The sequence below is a fragment of the Styela clava genome, chromosome 3 (genome assembly GCF_964204865.1).
Source record: "Styela clava chromosome 3, kaStyClav1.hap1.2, whole genome shotgun sequence".
Taxonomy (NCBI): domain Eukaryota; kingdom Metazoa; phylum Chordata; class Ascidiacea; order Stolidobranchia; family Styelidae; genus Styela; species Styela clava.
In genome coordinates this window covers 15,714,823-15,737,674 of record NC_135252.1, presented here as the reverse complement: position 1 = coordinate 15,737,674, position 22,852 = coordinate 15,714,823, and the positions used below count along the sequence as shown (strand labels likewise).

At 37.9% G+C, this 22,852-nt stretch overlaps 1 protein-coding gene across 1 annotated transcript; it reads right to left on the bottom strand.

Annotated features, from left to right (window-relative positions):
* Positions 1–335: 335 nt before the first annotated feature.
* Positions 336–21,566, bottom strand: LOC144421049 (inter-alpha-trypsin inhibitor heavy chain H4-like). Its single transcript, XM_078111180.1, has 18 exons — positions 21,427–21,566; positions 21,120–21,313; positions 20,950–21,031; positions 8,848–9,015; positions 8,043–8,224; positions 7,468–7,746; positions 6,974–7,101; positions 6,624–6,879; positions 6,368–6,555; positions 5,964–6,169; positions 5,752–5,875; positions 4,982–5,161; positions 4,580–4,609; positions 4,380–4,427; positions 4,117–4,164; positions 1,966–2,135; positions 1,500–1,656; positions 336–887 (listed from the first exon to the last, which is right to left on the bottom strand). The coding sequence occupies exons 1-18, from the start codon at positions 21,544–21,546 to the stop codon at positions 460–462; spliced, it is 2,988 nt and encodes a 995-aa protein (XP_077967306.1). The 5' UTR covers positions 21,547–21,566; the 3' UTR covers positions 336–459.
* Positions 21,567–22,852: the final 1,286 nt, after the last annotated feature.

The following is a 22,852-nucleotide window of genomic DNA, read 5'->3' as shown; positions in this document are numbered from 1 at the left end:
AAGTAAGAATATTTCTTAATAGTATAAATATATATTTTTGTCAGTTCACCCAATGGAATATTTGTTATTTTTCTTTCGTGACCTGCTATATCGTAAAGTGAAGCACCCCCCCCCCCCCCCCCCCAAAGGCAAGCATGCAGTTATTCTTTTTTAATATTTCTAATTAAACCAAAGTGGGGAATATATGATGCATAACAGATATAAGACAATCTATTTCAACACCACTACAGACAACTCCTCTTGGTTCAGAAAATTATGAGTATTTCTATATGCGCTGTAAGTATTTCTCTCCCACTCAAATATTCTGGATGTAATATCACAAAAACATTGAATTGAATAAATTCATTGATTTATTTCCATGATCATTTGTGATAATTTTAGGATCTAACTAATGGTTGTTTAAAACATAAACATCAAATTAACTAAATTGTGAAAGCGACAGAATGATACGAGAAACTGTTACTTAGGAATAAATCGGTATCGCATTTTGAAACCACCAGCTCCCAAACTATCATCACTCAAAAATGCAATCGATATTTTCTTATCCGATGTCGTGATTTCATCTGGCAGGTTGTATCCACAGATTTCTTGCACATTCTTCTCTCTTTGAATAACTAATTTATCGTGATTGCATTGATCACCTGATCCCATTTCTATATCCATATCAATGAAGGTGATACGCAATTTGTGACTCGGATCTGTGTTGGCAAAATTCCATATGCAATATGCGTTATCTGGATACATTTTGGGATACTCAGGAGATGTTATGATGCCTTCTATGCTATTAGAAGATGAGATATCATCACCACAATTCTTCAGAGATTGATTCAAGGCAAATTCAGGTTCCTTCGATGTAGCAATTGGTTGCAACGGACGATCTGGCTTGACTATAATACAATTTCCAATTTATGAAATGAAAAGGGTAAATATCTCAATTTAGGCTGACACAATATATATTTGTAAAATGTGTCCAATCTTCAAAATGGCCAAAAAAGTAGCGTGATGCAATGGTACGTTAACTACATTGACAAGGTGCATTTAATAACTAGGAAACCATATTCATCATCCAAAGACAAGATTTAAACACACAACTCACACATTATTTTCTTGATCAAATCGTCTGAAAAATTATGAATTGCGTCATGACGACTTTCCATCTTTTTACCACAATGACTTGCAAGGGCAGGCCAGAGTATTTTGATTCCTAAATTCCTAATTCGATACACTTGCGACATTATAACAGTAAGTTATTATGCTCATCGCAAATTTCACTTAGTTTTTCGGATAGGCCTCGGAAAAGGGTATCCGCTAGCCTGCTCACAGTAATTAGACTTGAAGTTGGATAGATTACTAGTTTCAACAACTTATCCGTAATTTAATATTAAGTGACTTCACCGCGTATATATCGTAGGTTGCATCAGATATGCATCCTAAATGTACATGAACAATTTTACATAAACCCAGTAAAATAACTAGATGCTCATATATATCATACTTACATTGTTTGTACGAAATCACAATTCCTGGCCATCGATCATCTGTCGGGTAAACTGTCAACAGAACAGTCGCCGTGTTATTCTGTATCAACAGGGATTTCATCTCGGAGATTCCACCTTTATGTTCCAGAATAGTTTTGCCCTGGCTTGTGACGATTACCTGCACCAAATGAATCGGGGCATATGTACTGCAAGGTCTCAATCGCATATTTTTATTTTTCTGTTTCAATTATTTTTGGTGGCTCATGAAACACCGCGGCGAAGAAATAATATGCAATATTTTAGATAATTAATGTAATTATATAAGAAATGACACTTGCAGCTTTGTGTGGAGCGTTCAAGCATAGGTATGACAATTATAGACTAGCCATCCAATTATAATCAATTTTCGAGATCAAATCATGGTGTCATGGTTTAATGGCAGACATAAGCGAATGAGATAGTAAAAGTTTTCACAATATTTGCTCACTTTGTTTTGAGTAGTGTTAAGAGTCTCCGTTTTTATGTCCATCCAACTATTTTCTGATAGTTCAATCTTCCATTCGCATTGAAATGGAGTCTTTTTAATCTCATGCGGGAGTTGTATTGTGCCGCTTTCGTCGTCGAGTTTTCCACTACATTTATCCCAGATTTCTATGTCTGCAAACGACGGTTAAAAGTATCGTGAGGAGGAGACTAGGCCTGATAGGCCATCAAAAGATATCAGATATTAGCTTGAAAATTGATTGAAAAAATTATAATCGTGACTAGGGGTAAGATCGGGCCCAAAAATTCCCTTCCGATCCGTGCCCGTGGATGTTAAACCCGACTAATTAACTGGATTTGCAGGCCCGAGTCCGAAGTAACACAAAATTTCATATTTTATTTGGGAGTTCTTTGAATTGTCATTGCAAGAGTTTAGTAAAGAATGTATTGTGTTGATGAGTCAATTTCTGTTTCTTTTGCAGACCACGGTCTCTCGTGACCAAAACGCCTCATTTAAAAAAAAAGTCAGCGATTGAGAAGGCCGACCTGACCAGAACGTAATGATTGACATTCCAGGCCCGACCCGGCCCGAATTTCGGGTCGGGCTCGGGCCCCAGGTCTTAGCCACTGAAAATTTTAGAATGAATCTCACAAAAATTGTTTGATTTTCGCGCCTAATCACAAAAGTAATACTACTCAGGGAGTCAGGGTGCAGGGTGAGTGGGTGCTCTAATCACCTTTGCTAGGAATAATTGCCCAGTCGCTTTTACTGTCTTTGATTCTTAGTTTTTTTGCAAGTTATAAATCGAAAATTAACCTATTGTTCCACAAAATAATATGCGTGCGAATAGGTTGGTAGATGCAAGTACATTTTATAGAGCAAGATAATCAATTCTATCAATATATTGAAAAATTATTGATTCCACCTGGTCCTCGGGAAGTAGCACCCGATGACGGGCGCGAAGGTCGAACACCTGCCAATAAGAGGGAATTCAGTGAAGTTTTGGTAGAACTTGATATCTATACATCGACGCGTTGTAGTACATTTTGGTCATCAGTATTCTCTCAACTTTTTGTTAGGGGCCCGGTATTTTGATTTGATCAACCATACACAACAAATGTTGAAATTTTGTTTATTGGGAGACAATATAGACTCCAATAAAACAATGGGATATATTTTTGTCCTTACCTAAGCGTTGTATTGAACGAGATCTACTTGAAGACCCACTTGTGAATATTAAAATCAAATGTAACAGAAATAAAAATAAAAAAGAACTCTGAAACGACACTTTACTACATAATTTTATCCCCTAAATGGCAATTTATTTTTATCGACAATAGTCATTTTACTAGAATTGACACGAAATCTAACTTCCACTACATTTAGCCCAGATTTCTATGTCTGCAAACGACGAAGTATCGTGAGGAGGAGACTAGGCCTAATAGGCCATCAAAAGATATCAGATATTAGCTTGAAAATTGATTGAAAAGATTATAATCGTGACTAGAGGTAAGATTGGGTCCAAAAATTCCCTTCTGATCCGGGCCCTTGGATGTTAAACCCGACCCGACCCGAGCCCGACTAATTAACTGGATTTGCAGGCCCGGGCCCGAAGTAACACAAAATTTCTTATTTTATTTAGGAGGTCTTTGAATTGTCATTGCAAAAGTTTAGTAAAGTATGTCTTGTGTTGATGAGGCAATTTCTGGTTCTTTTGCAGACCACGATCTCTCGTGACCAAAACGCTTCATTTAAAAAAAAGTCAGCGATTGAGAAGGCCGACCCGACCCGAACGTAATGATTGACATTTCAGGCCCGACCCGGCCCGAATTTCGGGTCGGGCTCGGGCCCCAGGTCTTAGCCACTAAATATTTTAGAATGAATCTTACAACAATTGTTTAATTTTCGCACCTAATCACAAAAGTAATATTACACAGGTTGCAGGGTGAGTGCGTGCTCCAATCACCTTTGCTAGGAATAATTGCCCAGCCGCTTTTACTGTCTTGGATTCTTAGTTTTTTGCAAGTTATAAATCGATATTTACGCTATTGTTCCTCAAAATAATATGCGTGCAAACAGGTTTGTAGATGCAAGAACATTTTATAGAGCAAGATAATCAATTCTATCAATATATTGAAAAATTATTAATTCTACCTGGTCCTCGGGAAGTAGCACCTGATGACGGGCGCGAAGGTCGAACACCTGCCAATGAGAGGGAATTTAGTGAAGTTTTGGTAGAACTTGATATCTATACATCGACTCGTTGTAGCACATTTTGGTCATCAGTATTCTCTCAACTTTTTGTTAGGGGCCCGGTATTTTGATTTGATCAACCATACACAACAAATGTTAAAATTTTGTTTATTGGGAGACAATAAAGACTCCAATAAGACAATGGGATATATTTTTGTCCTTACCTGAGCGTTGTATCGAACGAGATCTACTTGAAGACCCACCTGTGAATACTAAAATCAAATGTTATAGAAAACAAAAAATAAAAAAGAACTCTGAAACGACACTTTACTACATTATTTTATCCCTCAAATGGCAATTTATTTTTATCGACAATAGTCATTTTACTAAAATTGACACGAAATCTATATATTTTTGTACTCACTTAAACTACGAGCTCCACTTGCTGACCCTCCTGTGTAGAATTTAAAACAGAAACAAAAGCAGAAATAAATAATATGCGAATGAATAATGAAAAAGTAGCTGAAGAATCAGACATCTCTCTACAATTGTGTCTTGTCCTGTAAAATAGGGGACAGATGACAAAGGACAGTGAGCAGATTTTAGCCAATCGCATTCGCTAAAAATGGCTCAAACAGTAGCGAAATTTACTTCTGTCAAATCGTGAGTGAGGAGGCGTATTCATGTTCGCATTTTTAAATTGTGGTAATACAGCACGATTTTGTGAATCACTTCACAAAAATCAGTGAAGGTAGCAACGTACCTTTGTCTTTTAAGCATCAAAAACTACTTGATGCGAGGCAAATTATTAAAGTACTGTACAAACCTATGATTCTTCCGGAAAGGGTTTTGGTAGAGGAAGAGTCCCTTCCACTATCTGACGAGCTGCTATCTCTTGCCGCTGACAAGATATAGGGGCACCATATAGGAGGTCGTAGAAGCAAGTGTCGTCGAGGAATGACTACACCTCGATGATAACACGGAGGTATTGTTGGAATTATTGTGGCTGAAACAAGTAATTATCGGTTGATTTTATTTTTACATTCAGAGAGTTTGCACAATACTCTATTAATCACGTCCATATACAAAAATAAATTAACCGATTAACCTGATTTACCGATTAGATGTTCACCCCCATTTTTGGCCCCAAACAAATTCTCTCGATATCATACCAAAATTTTTGACGCCTTATTTGAGATTTTGCAAGGTGCGCCTACAAACTGTTGTACATATTTTAAACACCATCATTTCTAATCTATTAATAAACTACCTGTCATTTACATATTCTAATGGATGATTTTAGTCTCGTCTATTGCAGCTTTTCAGGGAAAATTCTGATTAACTACTTGGCGGAAACATCCATCTTATATCAACCTGGCTAGTTATCAGGGAGACCGTCAACAGGATTGCTATGGCCATACTTTGCCATAGGATTGGATCAATTAATTGAATTTTTTAGTATAAATATGAAACCATGTCTTCTGTTTCGTTGAATAATTTGAAAATGTAAATTATTTGAATCTAGCACACAATAAACTGCTATTGTGTAATGGTGGAGCAAAATATTTAGGCAAGTGAATATATCCCAATACTCACGCCTAGCAGGGGTTGTTGTTATTTCATCTTCAGGTAATGTAACCACCATCGATGTGAGAGGAGTCACGAAACTGTATTTCAGAGCTAAGCGTAATGCTTCACTTGTAATATGATAAACTTCTCTCTGTGTGGGAAGGTGAAAATAATGAGAGCATGGAATTTTAAATAGCCAAAAAGAGTGAAGAACACGAGTGGAAACAAAAATAACTCACTCGACTTGAGGATAAAGTTCTTTTTTCCAAAAGATCGCGTATTGTGAAATACGCCCATAAACGTTCTATAAAATCTTCAAATGCGCCAGTTTCTTTGTGCCAGTGTTGAAATGTTTTATCTAATTCTTTGCTTTTTACATTATATTCTACTTCACCATCCTTAGATGTTCCTTTGATCGTTGATTCAACAACTTTCGTTTTGTCATCTGAACGATTTTTAACAAATGTTTATTATCAACTATAATTGCATTAATTATATATATATATATTGTGTCTAGACAAAAATGCCAAAATAATAATATTACCTGCAAATATCGCTAGATAATGCAAGAAATGAACGAGAAAGAGCAGATAACCTCTCAGAAAATTGCATCGTCGTACTGGACTCGGTTACTGCAACTCACCGCCATTGGCTATTGCTCCAACAACAACAGCTTCAGATCCTCTGAAGAATTTGCTAAAATCTGTTTGACTGATGTTTGCCAAGTTCACACCTAAATAAGTCATTTTGACATTGAGCAAAAGTGGTGTCGCAACTTCTTGAAAAAATCCTTCCAATTGTAAGTCGGCGTCGGAATCTTCATAAATTTTTCTGCAAAATAGGAATAAATAAGTAAAATCTATTTGTTAGGTTGAAAAGATTTAATGTAGTTTTGATACCTGGCTATTCCGTCGTTTTCATTTGCCATTCGTTTTAAAAAGTCATGATCCAAATCATCGCCAAATCCAAGACAAAACAGAGAAAATCGTCCTGCAATTTTTTCTTTTATATTTTTTCGGATACTAGATGTTCTTGTAATTCCCGACGTCGGATTACCATCAGTTAAAAGAATTATCATTGCTGAAACTTTGTCATCGATCGTTACTCCAGAGAGTAATTCAGAAGCTGCTATTAAGGCACTGTTGATATCGGTCCCTGACAATAATAAAGGCGATTGAATACCATAGATTGTTCATGTATTACATAAGCAACAATATGTAAAGCCACGTGACTGAGAGCTCATACTCACCTCCTGCAGCACGAATACCGTTCACGTGTGCAATGGCGTTATTTAGATTCGCTTTAGTTACGTCAACTAAACCGGCCTCGGTGTCCGACCATATAGTTAGGCTGCTCGCGAATGACACAATGTTGAATCTGTGAAAATGTACCGCGCCAGTTAGGTGCTAGTAGCCATTTAGAATTGACGATAACATGATACAGCAGTATTAATGTAAAAACATTCCCGTTCAAAACGTTGAAAACTGCTAAACAGTTATGATTGGTAGAAATTTTACTTGAAAATACTCATCACTCCCATAACATATAGTGTCAATCAGTCTACACATCTTCACTTGCGCAGTTTGGTGTGATCAATACCAACCTGCCCCATGGAAATTCCTGAATATTATCATTAAACGCATGTTTGCCATTCTAGATAAGGTAATATATTATGTCTGATTAAATTTACGCGATTTTAGGTCATCTTGAAATCCACAAACATAGTTAAATTTTTGTTCTTACTGGTCGGAGTCTCTGAGTTCTTTTATGACCGATACAAATGCATCTTTGGTTTGCGAGATTTTTTTCCCGGACATCGATCCACTTCTATCAATCACAAAAACAACTTTCTTGGGTAAAACTGGAAGATCTTCTGGCGCAAAAAAATGAACAAAGTATCCGTTTCTTGTTTGAATTTCTCCACCTAAATCTTCCCGAGTTACGTCATAATTTACAGTAAATTTTTGTTCATCTTCAGGTAAAGTTATAAGACGACGCATTTCGGTTGGTGTTGGCTTGAATCTAGATTGAAAAAAATAATAATAAAAACTTGTGTACAAACAGTTTTAAATCGTTGTACTCGACTGTTTTTCAAATCAATGTGTATTTTTAGACGTTTGTAAATATGTCCGTTTCATACGTTTGGTTATCTAAAATAGTTACAATGACTGCTTAGACAGGAAAATCTGACGATGTATGTATGACATATGAAAACTCTTTATAGACTTATGTTCCCACTTATTTCTCATTGAACTAACATTAGGTATTATTTGTCGTATTTCTCATTCTAAGTATGATTATTTGACAAAAATACTAACGTGACTTTAGCCTGGTATTTGCTTCTTCTGACATCAGTATTGACTTGTAGTATACCGTCTGAATCTCGTCCTCTCAGACCCTTGTCTCTGGCTCCACTACCCTCACCAGCATATGTAGTAGATATCGATGTAATTCCGGATCTTTCCGTTATGAATATATCAATCACAAAATGATCAATGACCTAAAATGGGAGAGTATTTAAAACTTACTCCATGTTCAACATCTACCTCGCATAAACCCCCATCTTTATATATACAAATAATTTCCACCCTAGTCTTAGTGAAAGGAACTTCTCTTAAATCAGGTCGGTTGTATAATGACGTATTTGAAATGTAGTAAATAGATTGGTGAGCAATAATTCAATGTATAAAAATAGCTCATGGATCGTTTATATAAATTGTTGTTCATTATGTTGATGTTGTGACATTTGTCTTTCACTTTTTTCTACTGAACTATTTGCTTTCCATGTTTTCGGTGGTTAAAGTTGAAAGTGTCTCCCAGAACGCTTTTACTTATATATCTTGTTTGTTTTCGTTTTTTTGTAAGAAAATTTGCGCAAACAAGTTCACGCGAACTCACAAAACATAAGCAAATGAGGGTATTTTCACAGCAATCCCACTCCACCCTCCACGTTTACCAGTAACTGGTGAGTGACTGCTTTGAAAATCAAAAGACACCGGCAATTTTTTCATCTATGTGTTGCACAATACTGCCTTGCTCTTCATTGCTGTGGCCTTTGCCATTGATGTGATATAGCTAACTTTCAACTTTGAGTTTTTTCTTAATTTCAACGTTAGAAATTACCTCTCTCAGGTTCACCATAATTGTATGATCATATTGCCCTAGCCTCCGCTTCAATAGTTGCTGATAAACAAGATGAAATTCTACACTTGATTGAGCAGGCACATTGGCAGTAACATCAAAGGTCTGAGTCTCCCGAACATCCGCAACAACCAGACCCGCAGTGTTACCCTAAAAATAGACACTTGATGATTGAATATACAAAGCAGACAATTTTTCTATTTTTCATCCAGTCTTGTCCTAAGAACATAAAAATTTAGATCTCAAAATAATTTTAAAAAGATTGTTTTAAACGAAATAATAGTCTGCTTATGTAGGCCGCGAGCCGAGGCCATTTATCTTTCAGTTTCGTAGCGCACATGAGGTAACTGCCTGAAAATGATTTTAAAATGTTCCTTAGAAATTTAGTAACAAATATTGCCTTGTTCCCACTTCCAAAAGTTGCACGTTTTACGGAAAAGACGTTTTTACTACAATAAATATGTGTTACCGCCTGTCCTATATTCTCTGTTTTTCGGTATCATGGGACAATGAACGCAGATATTCTGCATGACGTAACAATCAAATTGGTCAGCTGTAGGTGGATCCCCCATGGTCGGATGGATATCAGATGTACTACTGCTCGCTTTTGCGTTGAGTAGCCTTTCCACAGTCTTTTTCAGTTATTGGACACGTTTAGTGGCCATAACGATGGTTTCAAAATTTTGTTGTTATTGTTATTGTTGTTATTTGTCTCCGTCTCCATTTTTAAAAAATCGCTTTTTTCTTCGAATACTGGACCAATTGCTTTGATATTTTCAGTGGTTGAAGATAAAATTTTTCTCCAGAATGCTATTAGTTTTTTTTTCGCTATGACGTCATCAAAATTATTGCCACTGGGTGGCGCTACGTGTCCATATACTTGAGCATAGCTCTCTTGTTATCAATTGAGTTATTCTAAGAAGGTGGTAGAAAAGTATGAGTAGGATATTAAACACTTGTATATCCTTACCTTAAATAGCAGTTTTAGGTGAGCACTGGCTCATAAGACGTTGTTAAATGCGTACAATAACTCCAAGGAAGGCTAGACCTAGAATAATATGCCACAAACAACGATATTTTCTGACTTGCATGAAAGGTTTATGATTAATTTAATGACAATTCTTGACTATTCAGCAGACTTATACTTAAGAGAGGAAAATAATCAATTTTACTGATGTCGGTTGGTCTAAATCTAAATTTATAGAGTCGACAAGAACCTGGGAAGCAATGATGAGTTATGCCGCAGTAGAAAGAAAAGTAGCACTGGAAGCGATTGAGAGGTGAGAAATCAAGTTGTAGACAGATAGTTGATGTTTTAAAATATAGTCCATAGGGCATTTCAGATTGTGATATATCGAAATTCAGTGTAGATATAGTCTAGTACCGGTATGCAAACACTGCAGGACTCTAGTAATGCAATGAGCATGTATACGCTCATTGAGTACATCAGATAAAATGCATTATGTATAAGTCAGTATTTAGTGGTATTTTTTCACTCTTGCTATTCCAAATATGATTTTCTTCCTCATATTAGATACTGCACTACAAAAGAAAACGGCAATGTTCCACCAATCCAACCTAACGCAGGCTCTAATCCCTGCTGCTATCAGTGCTATAAAATGGATCGAACAAGAAGTCTTGAAGCGTAAAGGTATATGAAAATCATAACAGTTGCAAACAGCTTAGATGGGCTATTCATAATGAAATACTTTCTCGCTTTTCTGCAATTGGAACTGCCCATCAAACCGATGTTGGAGACTTCATTGAGTTTTTCAATTCATTTTTTTTTTCAAATATGAAGATCTTTTGAGGTTAACGAGGCATTAATAAATAAAGCTGGGGAATTTGTTTGTTCACTGTATGGAGAGGATATGAAGAAGGTAAATGATACCAGCCACGTCTTTTTACCACTGGCATATGGATTATACTCATCCACCCAACAATGATTCACTGAAGAAGCATGTGGGGCAAGAAGCAAGCAAGCTGATGGAAAATTACCTGGCAGGACTTCATCATTGTTGCCTAGAACCAAGGCCAATTATTCTCCCACCTATCGGCCATAGATGTGTTCTTGATAAGGGTGTTTTGCGGGTTAAATTGATGGATCTACTTCAAGCCCCCAAATCAGTTCTTGAGTTGGCAAACTGCAAGTGTTGGCAATAGTCAAAATAATATAAGCCGTGTAATATAAGCCGTGTGTGCCGAAAGCAACCTATATTGCACAGTTTTTTGTTTTTGTATTGACTCCAAAAACCACAGTACACTTATAGAGGAAAAGTCGATTTTCGAGATAGTTGATTTCGGAAACAATTCAGAAGAAAGTGGATTAGATATTGAAGTTGATTTAATAAATACTATTTATTTTTTTTTCGGACATCCGTTAGTGTCGTAGTCCTGTTTCAAGAAATAATATTCCCTTTGTTCAAATACATAACCACATAAACTAAAAAAAGACTAATTGTAATATTTCTGTTCACTATGTTATGTACATATTGTACATTCATTTAATTTTCTTGACTTTTCCTGTAAATTTCTAAGTGAGAAATAACTGATTTATTTGTGTTTTTTGTGCTCACGATGTTAATTTGTGACTTCATTGCTTAAAAATAAATACGTTTGATAGCTTCTATAAAATGAATGCAACTACTTATGCTGTTCTTGTTGTAAACTGCTTGTGGTTATTACATAAAATTTATTCGCTAATCTGAATGAGCGTTGTTGGTGTCCATACTTGAAGACCTTTCGAGGTCCCTCGCAAATCCTGTCACACAATTAAAATATTTTTTGTTGTTGGTTACATGTATGCCATATTTTTCGTAATCTACCTAATAAATTATGATTGACTGAGGAAGTCTGATTTTAGTGAGGCAAGACGTTACAGAAATACATTGTGTTAGTGTGCTGTAGGGCTCTTGAATTGCATAGTTCTTATGCTGCGTTGTTGTAAACCTATGGTTATTGAATTCCCGGGAACCTTATATTGAATTTCGCATCAGGATTGTGGAACAAGCTGTAATGCGTTCAGTATGTTCATACTCATACAAAACTAAAGAATTGATTTAGTTACCAGATGTGCGCTACGAAACTCATTTTCTAGGCGTTTTTCAAGGCCTCGTCTCATGCCCATATCCGTGGTAAGGATGTACAAGTGTTTAGTAACTTACTTATACTTTTTAACAACGTCTAAGCATAACCTAACTAATAATAACTAAACAGGGCTATGGAAAGGCTGCCCCACTCAACGCAAGATCGAGCAGTAATAACTAAGATTCATCCGCTCTCTAACAGCTGATTCGATGCAATTGTTACGTCATGCAAAAGTCACTGTTCATTGCCGAAAATGTAGAGAATATAGGACAGATCGTAGCCAGTGTTCCCTCTAAAGTGTGCACGTGTGCGCGCGCACACAGCTTTCAGAGGCTGCGCACACGCATAGATTTAGGGTGTTGTCAAAAACTGAATATAACTGAATACAACTGAATACAAAAACTGAACACAACTGAATACTACCGCACACAACTGAATACACGGCTCGTGGCACGTGACATAAGTTTGAAAATGAATACAACTGAATATAACTGAACACAGCTGAATACAACTGAAAACAACTGAACAAAACTGAATACGACTGAACAGAACTGAAAACAACTGAATACACGCAACGAATACAACTGAATATAACTGAACACCACTGAATACAACTCGACAATGGCGCGGGAGGCATAAGATTCGTGACGTCATCACTGATTACGTCATAATCGATGATGCGAATTTTGGAGATAGCCTCTCGAGCAATACATCAAACGTTTCAGAAAGATGAGGCGGTTTCATTACGGTTATTCTTGGCGTGATTGGTGACGTCATTGCTGATTACGTCATAATTGATATTGCGAATTTTGGAGATAGCCCCTCGAGCAACGCGTCAAACGTTTCAGAAAGATTAGGTGGTTTCATTACGGTTATTCGTGTCATAATTGGTGACGTCATTACAAATTGCGTCACAATTACAAATGTGCATATTCGAAATATAGTGACGTGCAGTATAATGCACCCTTAATAAAAACGAGATGATTTGAGTGCGGTAACTTTTGTCGTGATTGATGATATCATCACATATCACATCGTTATCGCCAATGCGAATTTTCGAAATAGCACAGGGACAGGTATAGTTCTTATGATTCCGAAAACTAGAGGCGATTTCGTTATGACGGTGTTCTCCGACCAGATCCGCCCCTCACCGCCGCGTGTTCGTCTCAACATTTAATTTTTGAACTATAATTCATTTTCAAGCAATTTTCAAAATCAATTCATCGCGTCATAATATATTCTATGAAGATCTCATTGTTGAAGAGGGGCCACAAATGTCGTAGCCTGTTTATTTCTCATCGTCTAGATTCGATCCTGTCTATAGCTTAGGCCAGGGGTAGGCAACCTACGGCCCGCGGGACGTATCCGGCCCGCCGAGCAATATAATCCGGCCCACGACGCTTCACTGATTTAGACTAAATTATATTATAATCTAACAAGTATATAAATCTCGTTTAATGAGCCTATAATTTTATTATAATTAGACAAATGGCAACAAAACGTAGTTGATGCCGAGTCCAAATGGTTTAATGGCGCAGAAAATATTCAAATGATCAGTCTTCGCGCGCTGTTTGAAATTTAACGTCGGATCTGTGTGAAAAAGGTGATTCATTGGCCATCCATTCGGTTTTTAACTTTTTTTTAAAATATGTGCGGCCCGCTAATGACTTGCAAGCTTTAATTTTGGCCCGCGAGCGATAAAAGGTTGCCGACCCCTGCTTAGGCCTACTATTTAACATACTATTGTATTATAATGCGGCTTATTGTGGCATCGGATGTTCACGATAGATTGCTTGCAGTCCATTTGCAGATCTGAATATTCGTGTGCACACTAGTAAAGACAGTTCGTTTTCAGTTGTTTGACAGGTTTACATATTCATCCCCGGGGAGAGTAAAGTACAAAAGACGGCTTGATCCTAGGGCTAACCACGACCTCTCGTCCGGTTACCATCCATGTCAGGTGTGGGTTAGTTAGCCAGTTACCGTATTTGCTCGTTTAATAGCCCGGGCGCTTATTTTTTTTAAACAAACTCACTAACCTGGCCCTTATTCAAACCGGCGCTTATTCAAGCAGGAGCGCTTGTTATTTTTAAAGTGAAATTATACACAAAAATTACGATACCGGTATCTTTGAAGACAAATATTTGACGACATTAATCCTTTTTCCATGTCAAACGCAAATTATTCACGTCTTAAGAGTAATTCCTCATAATACGCTTCTTATTTCCTATTGTTCTCTACCACTGAAAAATCAGCTTTCACACCGGGCGGCTATTCAAACGGGCGCTTAATCAAGACCGGGCGGTTAAACGAGCATATACGGTATTTGTTTTTAGAGGTATGGACTTGATGGTGAAGAAATCCGTAACCGACCAGCGGTAACGTGAATAGTGTCGAGGAGTACAGCAACCCTCTCGCATAAAATTAACCTCCGAATGTGATACGGACCTGCAAACCCACGCAGAGGGATCGAAGGTGCGATGTCGAGTGTATTCCTAACGCTGAGCACGCTGTAGCCTACCGCCTAGCTGCAAACCACCCATTATTCCTTGTTAAGTACGGGATTGCTTACGGAAGTGCTGAAGAAGGATGTGTTTTGTATTCTAACTAAAGCACTTTGCGATGAATCACTGACACCTGGATTGAATATTTTCGCTTGTTTTAATAATATTACCACATGATCAAATTGCGAAAATTAGTTTAGTGTCGCATTTGACGCTGAAAACTTGTCTCCGGGGTCACAGGTCACCAGATGTCGTTTCAAACCTCAAACAAGACTTCTGACACTTCGCCCGCGCAAGGTGTTAGGTTATTTGGATGCTCGTTGGTCTTAGTTCTCCGATGAGATCATAAGCAATAATTTCGTAAGTGGTTTATGCGAGTAGTAACCAAGGTATCTTACGACAGGACTACAAATCTGTATCGCTTGCCCTCGGATGAATACCAACCGTTATATGATTGCGACCAAAGCCTTATGTATACAGCACTCAGCCCTGCTGCCTCTCTGTTACGTGTTAGCCTGTACAATTCTGTTAAATCTGCTTCGTACCAAGCGAAGATTTCATCGAACCTTTCTTTCCCTTGGATGTATTAGGTAACTTATGCAATTGATTTAGCTAGACTATTTTTACTGAGAAAGTCCATTCAAGTTGTCACTAAGAACTGAAGGAGATGGATCAATCCAGTGAATCACCATGCGGCATATGCTTTAAGAATTGTGCCGAAGGAAGCCACAGCATTTTATGCGAAATATGTGGAAACTGGTTCCACGGCACCTGCGAGAAATTGAAAGAAGAATCTATCATGGAACTTGGGAACCTCTCGCAAGCATCGTATATATGCAGAAAGTGCTCTTCGGAAGACGATGGTTCATTCGACTTCTTGACTGCACTCCATCGCTTACGCAGAGTAAGTAATTCACCGCTCTTCCGTTCTTATAGACCTAATTACAGATTGTGCATCATCCGTCTAGTGTTTTTATAAAGAAATTTATTAAAAGTAAAGTCACGCGCACTCTCTCAAAATGTAGGCGCTGATCTCTGAGCAAAGTTACGGACGATCGCTAAATTGCCAAGAGTTACTGAGGCTATAAATTATTATTATATTGAGTGCAGTTAGTAAATACGGATTGCCACGAGACGTTAACGCTGTTTATGTCAACACGATGAAAAATAACTATGAAATAATGAATTTCCACATGACGGAATTTATTACAAATTTGGGAATGAAAATTGCTTGTCTGATGGATATATTGTTAGTAAAACGGGTGAACACAGTCCATTCGATTATGTATAGATTAAGCACAGTATTGATGGGAAAGATTTTACGGAATTTCATTCTCCATAACCATATGACGACTTTTCCCGAAGGTGAAAATGGGATTTTGTGTCTGTTCCAATCGGTTTGACAAACCCCGGATGGTTCCCGCTCAATGGGGTCAATGTGAATTTTAAAGTATTGTGATGGTGGAAACGCCATTAGGGATGCTTGATAGCGGAATTAAACATCATTTTCCATAAATTTTGTGATTGGTGATTCACAACTAATCTCCATTTCTATTTCTAGAGTGCCAAGAAGAATTGGGGCATTTTTTGTGCATGTACAATCAGGGAAAAGCATATCATGCCATATTTCATAAGTCATGAAAAAGATATCACCAAGTACCATACATCCACTGATCGTCACTCACTGGACATATTGCGAAAGCATGGACTGGAGAAAGGCAAACGCCCACTTAAGACTACAGCAGATGGTAATTGTCTTTTCAACGCAGTGTCGTTGCTTCTGAATGATTCTGAAGATATGGCTAATGAGCTTCGGACAAGAACTTGCATCGAAATGGTCAATAATGAAGACGAATACATTCAGTCTGATATGGGGAGAGTTGTTTGTCATGTGTCCCCGGACTACCGCGAAGCCTGTGTCGACTGTACTCGTATTGGTGCTTTTTCTTCAGCTTGGACAATAATGGCACTCTCTAACATCATTAAAAGACAAGTGAACATGCTGTACCCCCCTGTTAATGGGACAAGGGACTTATATCCAAAGTTTCTCAGCAATTGCATCAAGCCTAGAGAAATAGTTGGCGTAGATCTGGGGATTATGTGGACAACAACAGAACTGACGATGACTTCTGACTGGATTCCAAATCACTTTGTACCACTTGTTGAAGAAACTGAATTTAATCCTGGTGCTCTCCATTCTACCCCAGTAAAGGAGGCTTTGAATACTATTCCTGACTCTCCAGGCGTTACCCCATTCAAATTTGGAAAACTCAATTTTGATGAAACCAGTTCTGATACTAGCATCGGTTTTGACCAGATTAATTTTGAATTTGTTTGGGATATCAGTGACGACAGCGATGACTCTGCTGATGCGTTCGAGCCAAAAAAGATGAGGGCTACCACACCAATTACCACATCAAGTCCATCTACTGCTTTCGAATCATCAAATGATGAGCGTGAAATACAATTGAGTGGCAGATTTCTTGCACCCAATGAACTTTACACAACTATGCTGGCAGAGGTTATTGCTGAAAAAGAAATCCCCACTGGTCCGAAAAGCAACATTGGATTCGTGGTACAGTTGGGAAAAAATAACAAGAGGAATTTTGTTCCAGATGATTGTGGCGCGTGGTGTGGTGTAAAAGCAGGGTCTACCAGAGCATATTTCCTCATTGAAGAAAATGGCAACCTGAAATTCGTCAGAAAAGATAAAGATGGCTTCTACACAGAGAAAAAGTCCGGGGGAAAATTCAGGAAAGAGCATGTACGGCCAATGCCCGACACCCAAGATATCCTAATTCTTCATAGAGTTTACAGCAAACTAAAGGCTAACACGAACTATCGAAAACGGGTGTCCTGGTTTCGTGGTTACGATGGTTCCTGCAACGGTGAAGGGAAAGCTGTCGTTGAATACCTGGGAGCTTTTCCGAAACAGCCCATGCCTCCCCATGAAAATACAAAACGAAACAAGCGTGAGTATGTAAGAACACCTCCTGGAGTTGTAAAAAAACATCGATGATCATGTGCAGTCGAGGATGTCCACAAGGGAAATCTATAAGAAAATGATTGGCGAAGATTCGATTCATGCCCCGAGGGACTATCGACAAGTGAGATATAGGAAAATGCATGCCAAAAAAGACAGTTGGGGTACAGAGGGTTCACGCACTTTCGCTGATGGGGTTCTTGATGTGCTAAGCATGGTACAGACAGATGACTTCGTGCGAGAGGCAGCGGTAATCAAAGGTTCCCCACCCTGTGTGATTTTGTATACCAACAATCAGCTCGCTGATCTCAAGCGAATAGCTTCAACAACAAGTGACAAAACAATTTTGGGTGTTGATCGCACGTTTAACCTTGGTGCCTGTTGTGCCACTATAATAGTGTACAAGCAGTCGAAAGTTGTAAGAAATAGCACTGGTGAAAATCCTATATTTTTGGGCCCAATTTACCTCCACTGGGATGGAAAATTCACGACATATTGTCACTTTTTCTCTCACTTGAGCTCCAGGATATCAACCACTGCTTTCACTTCGGAAATTAGGATTGGAAGTGACAACGAGTTTGCTTTAACAAAAGCTCTTGACAAGTGTTTTCCGGGAGTTCAGCGGTTTCTATGCACACGACACTTGATCCAAAATGTGCAGCGTTTGTTGCGGACAAAGGGGTCGATTTCCGAAGAGTCGAAAAAAATGCTGTTATCCTCTCTTTTCGGGGATGATGGAATTGCCAGAGCAGTTTCAAATGAGGAATTTGAAACCAAATCTGTCGAATGCAAAAGGCTTATTTCAAAGTTCCCCGAAGATATCAAGAGGTATATAACTGCACAGATTATGCCTCTGCTTGCAGAGTACGTTGTCAAACCGAGGAATGGGCTAATGCAAAAAGCGCTGTGGACCAACAACAATTCTGAGTCGATGAACAACCTCATAAAAGTTGACATTGATTGGAAGCCACAAAAGCTGCCTCAACTAATCAAAAAATTTAAAGACCATGCTATTTTGCAGTACACAGACATGCGGAGAGCCATTCACGGCAGGGGCAATTATTCCCTAAGTTCAAGGTTCAAAAAGTATTCCTACAGCAATGCAGTATGGCGAGAGATGGGAGAGGGCCAAAAAGAGAAAATATTTCAAAAATTAATTTTTGAAAAAGACCGTTCCCATATTCCCCTTGAAAACGAAATGGAAGAAGCGTCGAACCCAGCATTTCTTTGTCCAAGAAAATCGCACATTGCCAGAAAGCCGGGACAAAAGAAGGGAACTAGGGCCGAAAGAGCAGCAAAAAAGTAGATGGAGAGATGTAACGTGGCTCCTATTATGACACAGACTAATATTCACTACACATAGCTTATTCATCCAGTGTTTTTGATGAGCTATCGGACAAAATAGTCACTGGCTTCGTGTTTTTATCTTTTATTACAGTTCGTTTGTGTGTTGGTGTTTTAACAGTTCATTGTTTTCACGTTGGTTAGGCTGATGTGTATGCTTTAATGAACATGTCATTTCTTTGCACGAATAAAACAAAACGTGATGTTACATACTTTTCTTTGCTGTTGTTAAGATAATCATGCTCGCCTTTCAGTTTGTTCTTGGTTTGGGTTTACTGCACCAAGTACCGCAGATACCGGCACAGGATGCAAGACAATAGGAAGACTAAAGCACCTTCATCCCATAAAAAGAAGGCAGGCGGTTCAGTTCATTGGATCCAGATTTGCTGGCCTTATCGCCGTCGCAATGTGGTTCACGTAACTGCTGATCGGTTACGGCTTCCTCCATCATTAAGTCAAATTCATGCACCTGAAATATCTAGCTAGCTCACCATACCCAATATTGGCTACCAACCAAACGAGAGGCCACACGATTCCTATACATTTGTATCAAAATAAAATGATATCATATGTACAAGCATCGGCGCTCATTCAACCACTGTTCTTCACTCTAGGCAAATTTTGATTACCTCCTAAACAAGCCACGCGTATATTTTGCTTCGTAGACAAAACTGAGTATGCATCATGTAACATTGTCAGTGATTTCGTGTTACCTCAATCTCAAAAATTTGCACGAGCGTCAATAAAGTAATTAGTGATGACGCCACAAATCACGTCGAAATATTTTGACGTCATCAGCGGTGACGTATCTAAACACGCCGAATGACCGTAATAATATGGTCTCATTTTCAGAAACGTTTGATATACTAGTCGTGATTATATGTTGAAATTTTGCATTTGATATTATGACGTAACCACTAATGACGTCATAAATTTAGTCGAAAGTCGCCACATTCAAACCATCTCGTTTGTCTCAAAGGTGCATTATACTGCACGCCAGTATATTTCGAATATTCAAATCTTAGATTGTGACGCAATCAGCAATGACGTCACCAATCACGCCAAAAATAACCGTATTGAAACCGCCTCATCTTTCTGAAACGTTTGCTATATTGCTCGATGTTCTATCTCCAAAATTCGCATTATCGATTGTGACGTAATCAGCAATGACGTCACCAATCACGCCACAAATAACCGTAATGAAACCGCCTCATCCTTCTGAAACGTTTGATGTATTGCTTGAGGGGCTATCTCTAAAATTCGCATTATCTATTATGACGTAATCAGTGATGACGTCACGAATCTTATGCGTCCCGTGCCATTTTCTCCAGTTGTATTCAGTGGTGTTCAGTTATATTCAGTTGTATTCGTTGCGTGTATTCAGTTGTTTTCAGTTCTGTTCAGTCGTATTCAGTTTTGTTCAGTTGTTTTCAGTTGTATTCAGCTGTGTTCAGTTATATTCAGTTGTATTCATTTTCAAACTTATGTCACGTGCCACGAGCCGTGTATTCAGTTGTGTGCGGTAGTATTCAGTTGTGTTCAGTTTTTGTATTCAGTTGTATTCAGTTGTTTTCAGTTGTGTTCAGTTGTATTCAGTTGTATTCAGTTATATTCAGTTTTTGACAACACCCATAGATTTACTGCGCACAGACGTATTTCGATGTAATGTAATAATGTTCTCGGTTGGCAGGTTGAGAAAGTTTGTTGTTGGCCCACTCATTACCCGGTTAGAACGCCAAAATTTCTTCATTGGTTTTTGCACAAATATTAGTCATTTCCAAAAAAGTGCGCACACACCAAAATTTCTGCGCACACATACTACAAAAAATTAGAGGGAACATTGATCGTTGCACATATTTCTAGTAGTAAAAGCGTCTTTTCCGTAAAACGTGCAACTTTTGGAAGTGGGAACAAGGCAATATTTGTTACTAAATTTTTAGGGAACATTTTAAAATCATTTTTAGTTAGTTACCTGATGTGCGCTACGAAACTCACTTTCTAGGCGTTTTTCAGGGCCTCGGCTCGCGGCCTACGTTCGTGTGAGTCTTTGGAAAGAGGCGCAGGTATTAAATGAGTTCTAACAAATAGAGTAGACGATGTTCAATAATAAAACACGAGAGTAATTCAGGTTTCCCATCCCCAAATAGAGTATAGAAAACATCTCACCTTTTCGACGGCGCGATCGTACTGTTCTTTTGCCTCTTTCTTCTCTCGTATTTTCCCGACAAATTTCACACCGCCAACAATCCTGTGTGAGGTTAACAAAGAAGAAAAAAGTGTGAAAACATTAAGTAACACTAAGTTATAAAACTCCGTGATATTGTAAAAAAAATTACATGTCGAATTCTGTGATGAAGGCTGCTTCTGGAAGCCTTACTGAAAAAACAACTTCTTTCGCTGAGCGTTCAGTGTTCGCTATTTTATTCACAAACGTTACTCTCGCAAATCTTGACTGGACGACACTCGTGACGTGCAAACTGTGATGGGGCTCATCAGGTCCATGATAAGACGATGCATGTCTTTTCTCTCTCTGGAATCAGGAATAAAAATAAATATATATAATTTTTGATGACAACATATAGCGTTGCTGGTATAATAAAAAAAATTTCAAAATGCCATTGAATAGTAAAAGAAAAACCTTACCGCTAATTCGTCACTTTCTGCAATGACGAGAGACTGTCCCCGTGACAGAGAATTTGCAAAACATACAGAATATAGATATAGCAGCACAACAGCCTTTGCTTGGACTTCAGTCCAAGTCATAACGTTTATATAAATACAACTCACCTATTACAATAACGGTTCAAAAATACATAAACAGAAATTATTTTACGTCGAGTCACAAAATATAATAAAAAGCGCGGTTCTGACAAAATTCACTTATAAATATGTTCCGGAAATATCGGAAGATATACAACAGTATTCGTCCAATATTGAAGTTTCTTAAGACCAATAACGTTCCAGATTACTCAAAGTACTCACTCAAAGAGTTACTCACTCAACACCACTTTCCACTTATCAAGAGCAATCAACAAATTTAAATGGAACTATAGGGTAAATTAGCAAAAAACATTGATCGATGTCTGTCCCGAGAAAAAAAACCTTTTTTGCTGCTCAACATGATTACGAACGCTGTTCGTGGATATGTTTTACACTTTTTATACCTGAGCGTTGCTATCAAGCCAGTTTAGGTCTCATAGTCCAGTGCTTTAGATCTAGCTAATATATACTTGCATGTCAAAGGCTTCAACTTAAAAACAGAACTCGCCCGAGGCGCACCAGATCATCTAAACAAGTTTATATCGAAATCGTAACGTTTTTAAAATATTGAAATTTTAAGATAAAATTAGGTAACTTTTGAAGATTCTCATTTAACTGATATGCAATATCAATATAAATATATGTAACGTGCTTTTTTCGTGATTCTCCCTTAGATAGGAAAAATTTTATCTGATTTACGTCGTTTCTTGCCGTCGTTTCTTGCACGCTCCATGCTTTATCAATTCAATCGTGAGTTTATTGAACGGCGTTCCTATGTGGGAGTTTTCATATAAAACAAATATTGCAATTCCTAGTCAGATCACGTTTTAATATTTATTTGATAGTTCATAAAGGCGGCAAAATGAAGTCGAAATGATGCTGTTTAAAAACTAATTTGAACTAGTCTTCGAATTGGCCACAATTCGGAATTGTAAATATATTCTCAATTTTCTGGGATTCCCGTTTATCCATTTGTATGTGCATCGGTTTTATTCCGTGTCATAAAAAGCATAAACAAAAAATAATCTGGACTTTCAAGGATGAACAAGTAACTTTTTCAAGAGCTTGCCTGATGGCGCCAGTAAATTTGCATCGAAGTTCAAAAGCCACGAATTCCAAACATCGGTCCATTGTCACGTTTCAAATCGTGTATGTAAAAGAAACAAAATACGAAACTTTTGCGGTACGACGATAGGAAAATCACAATTTATGAGAATTCAAACGCACGATGGAATGATTAAAATAATTTTTTATAGTATAAATATATATTTTTGTCAGTTCACTCAGTGCAATATTTGTTATATTTTTT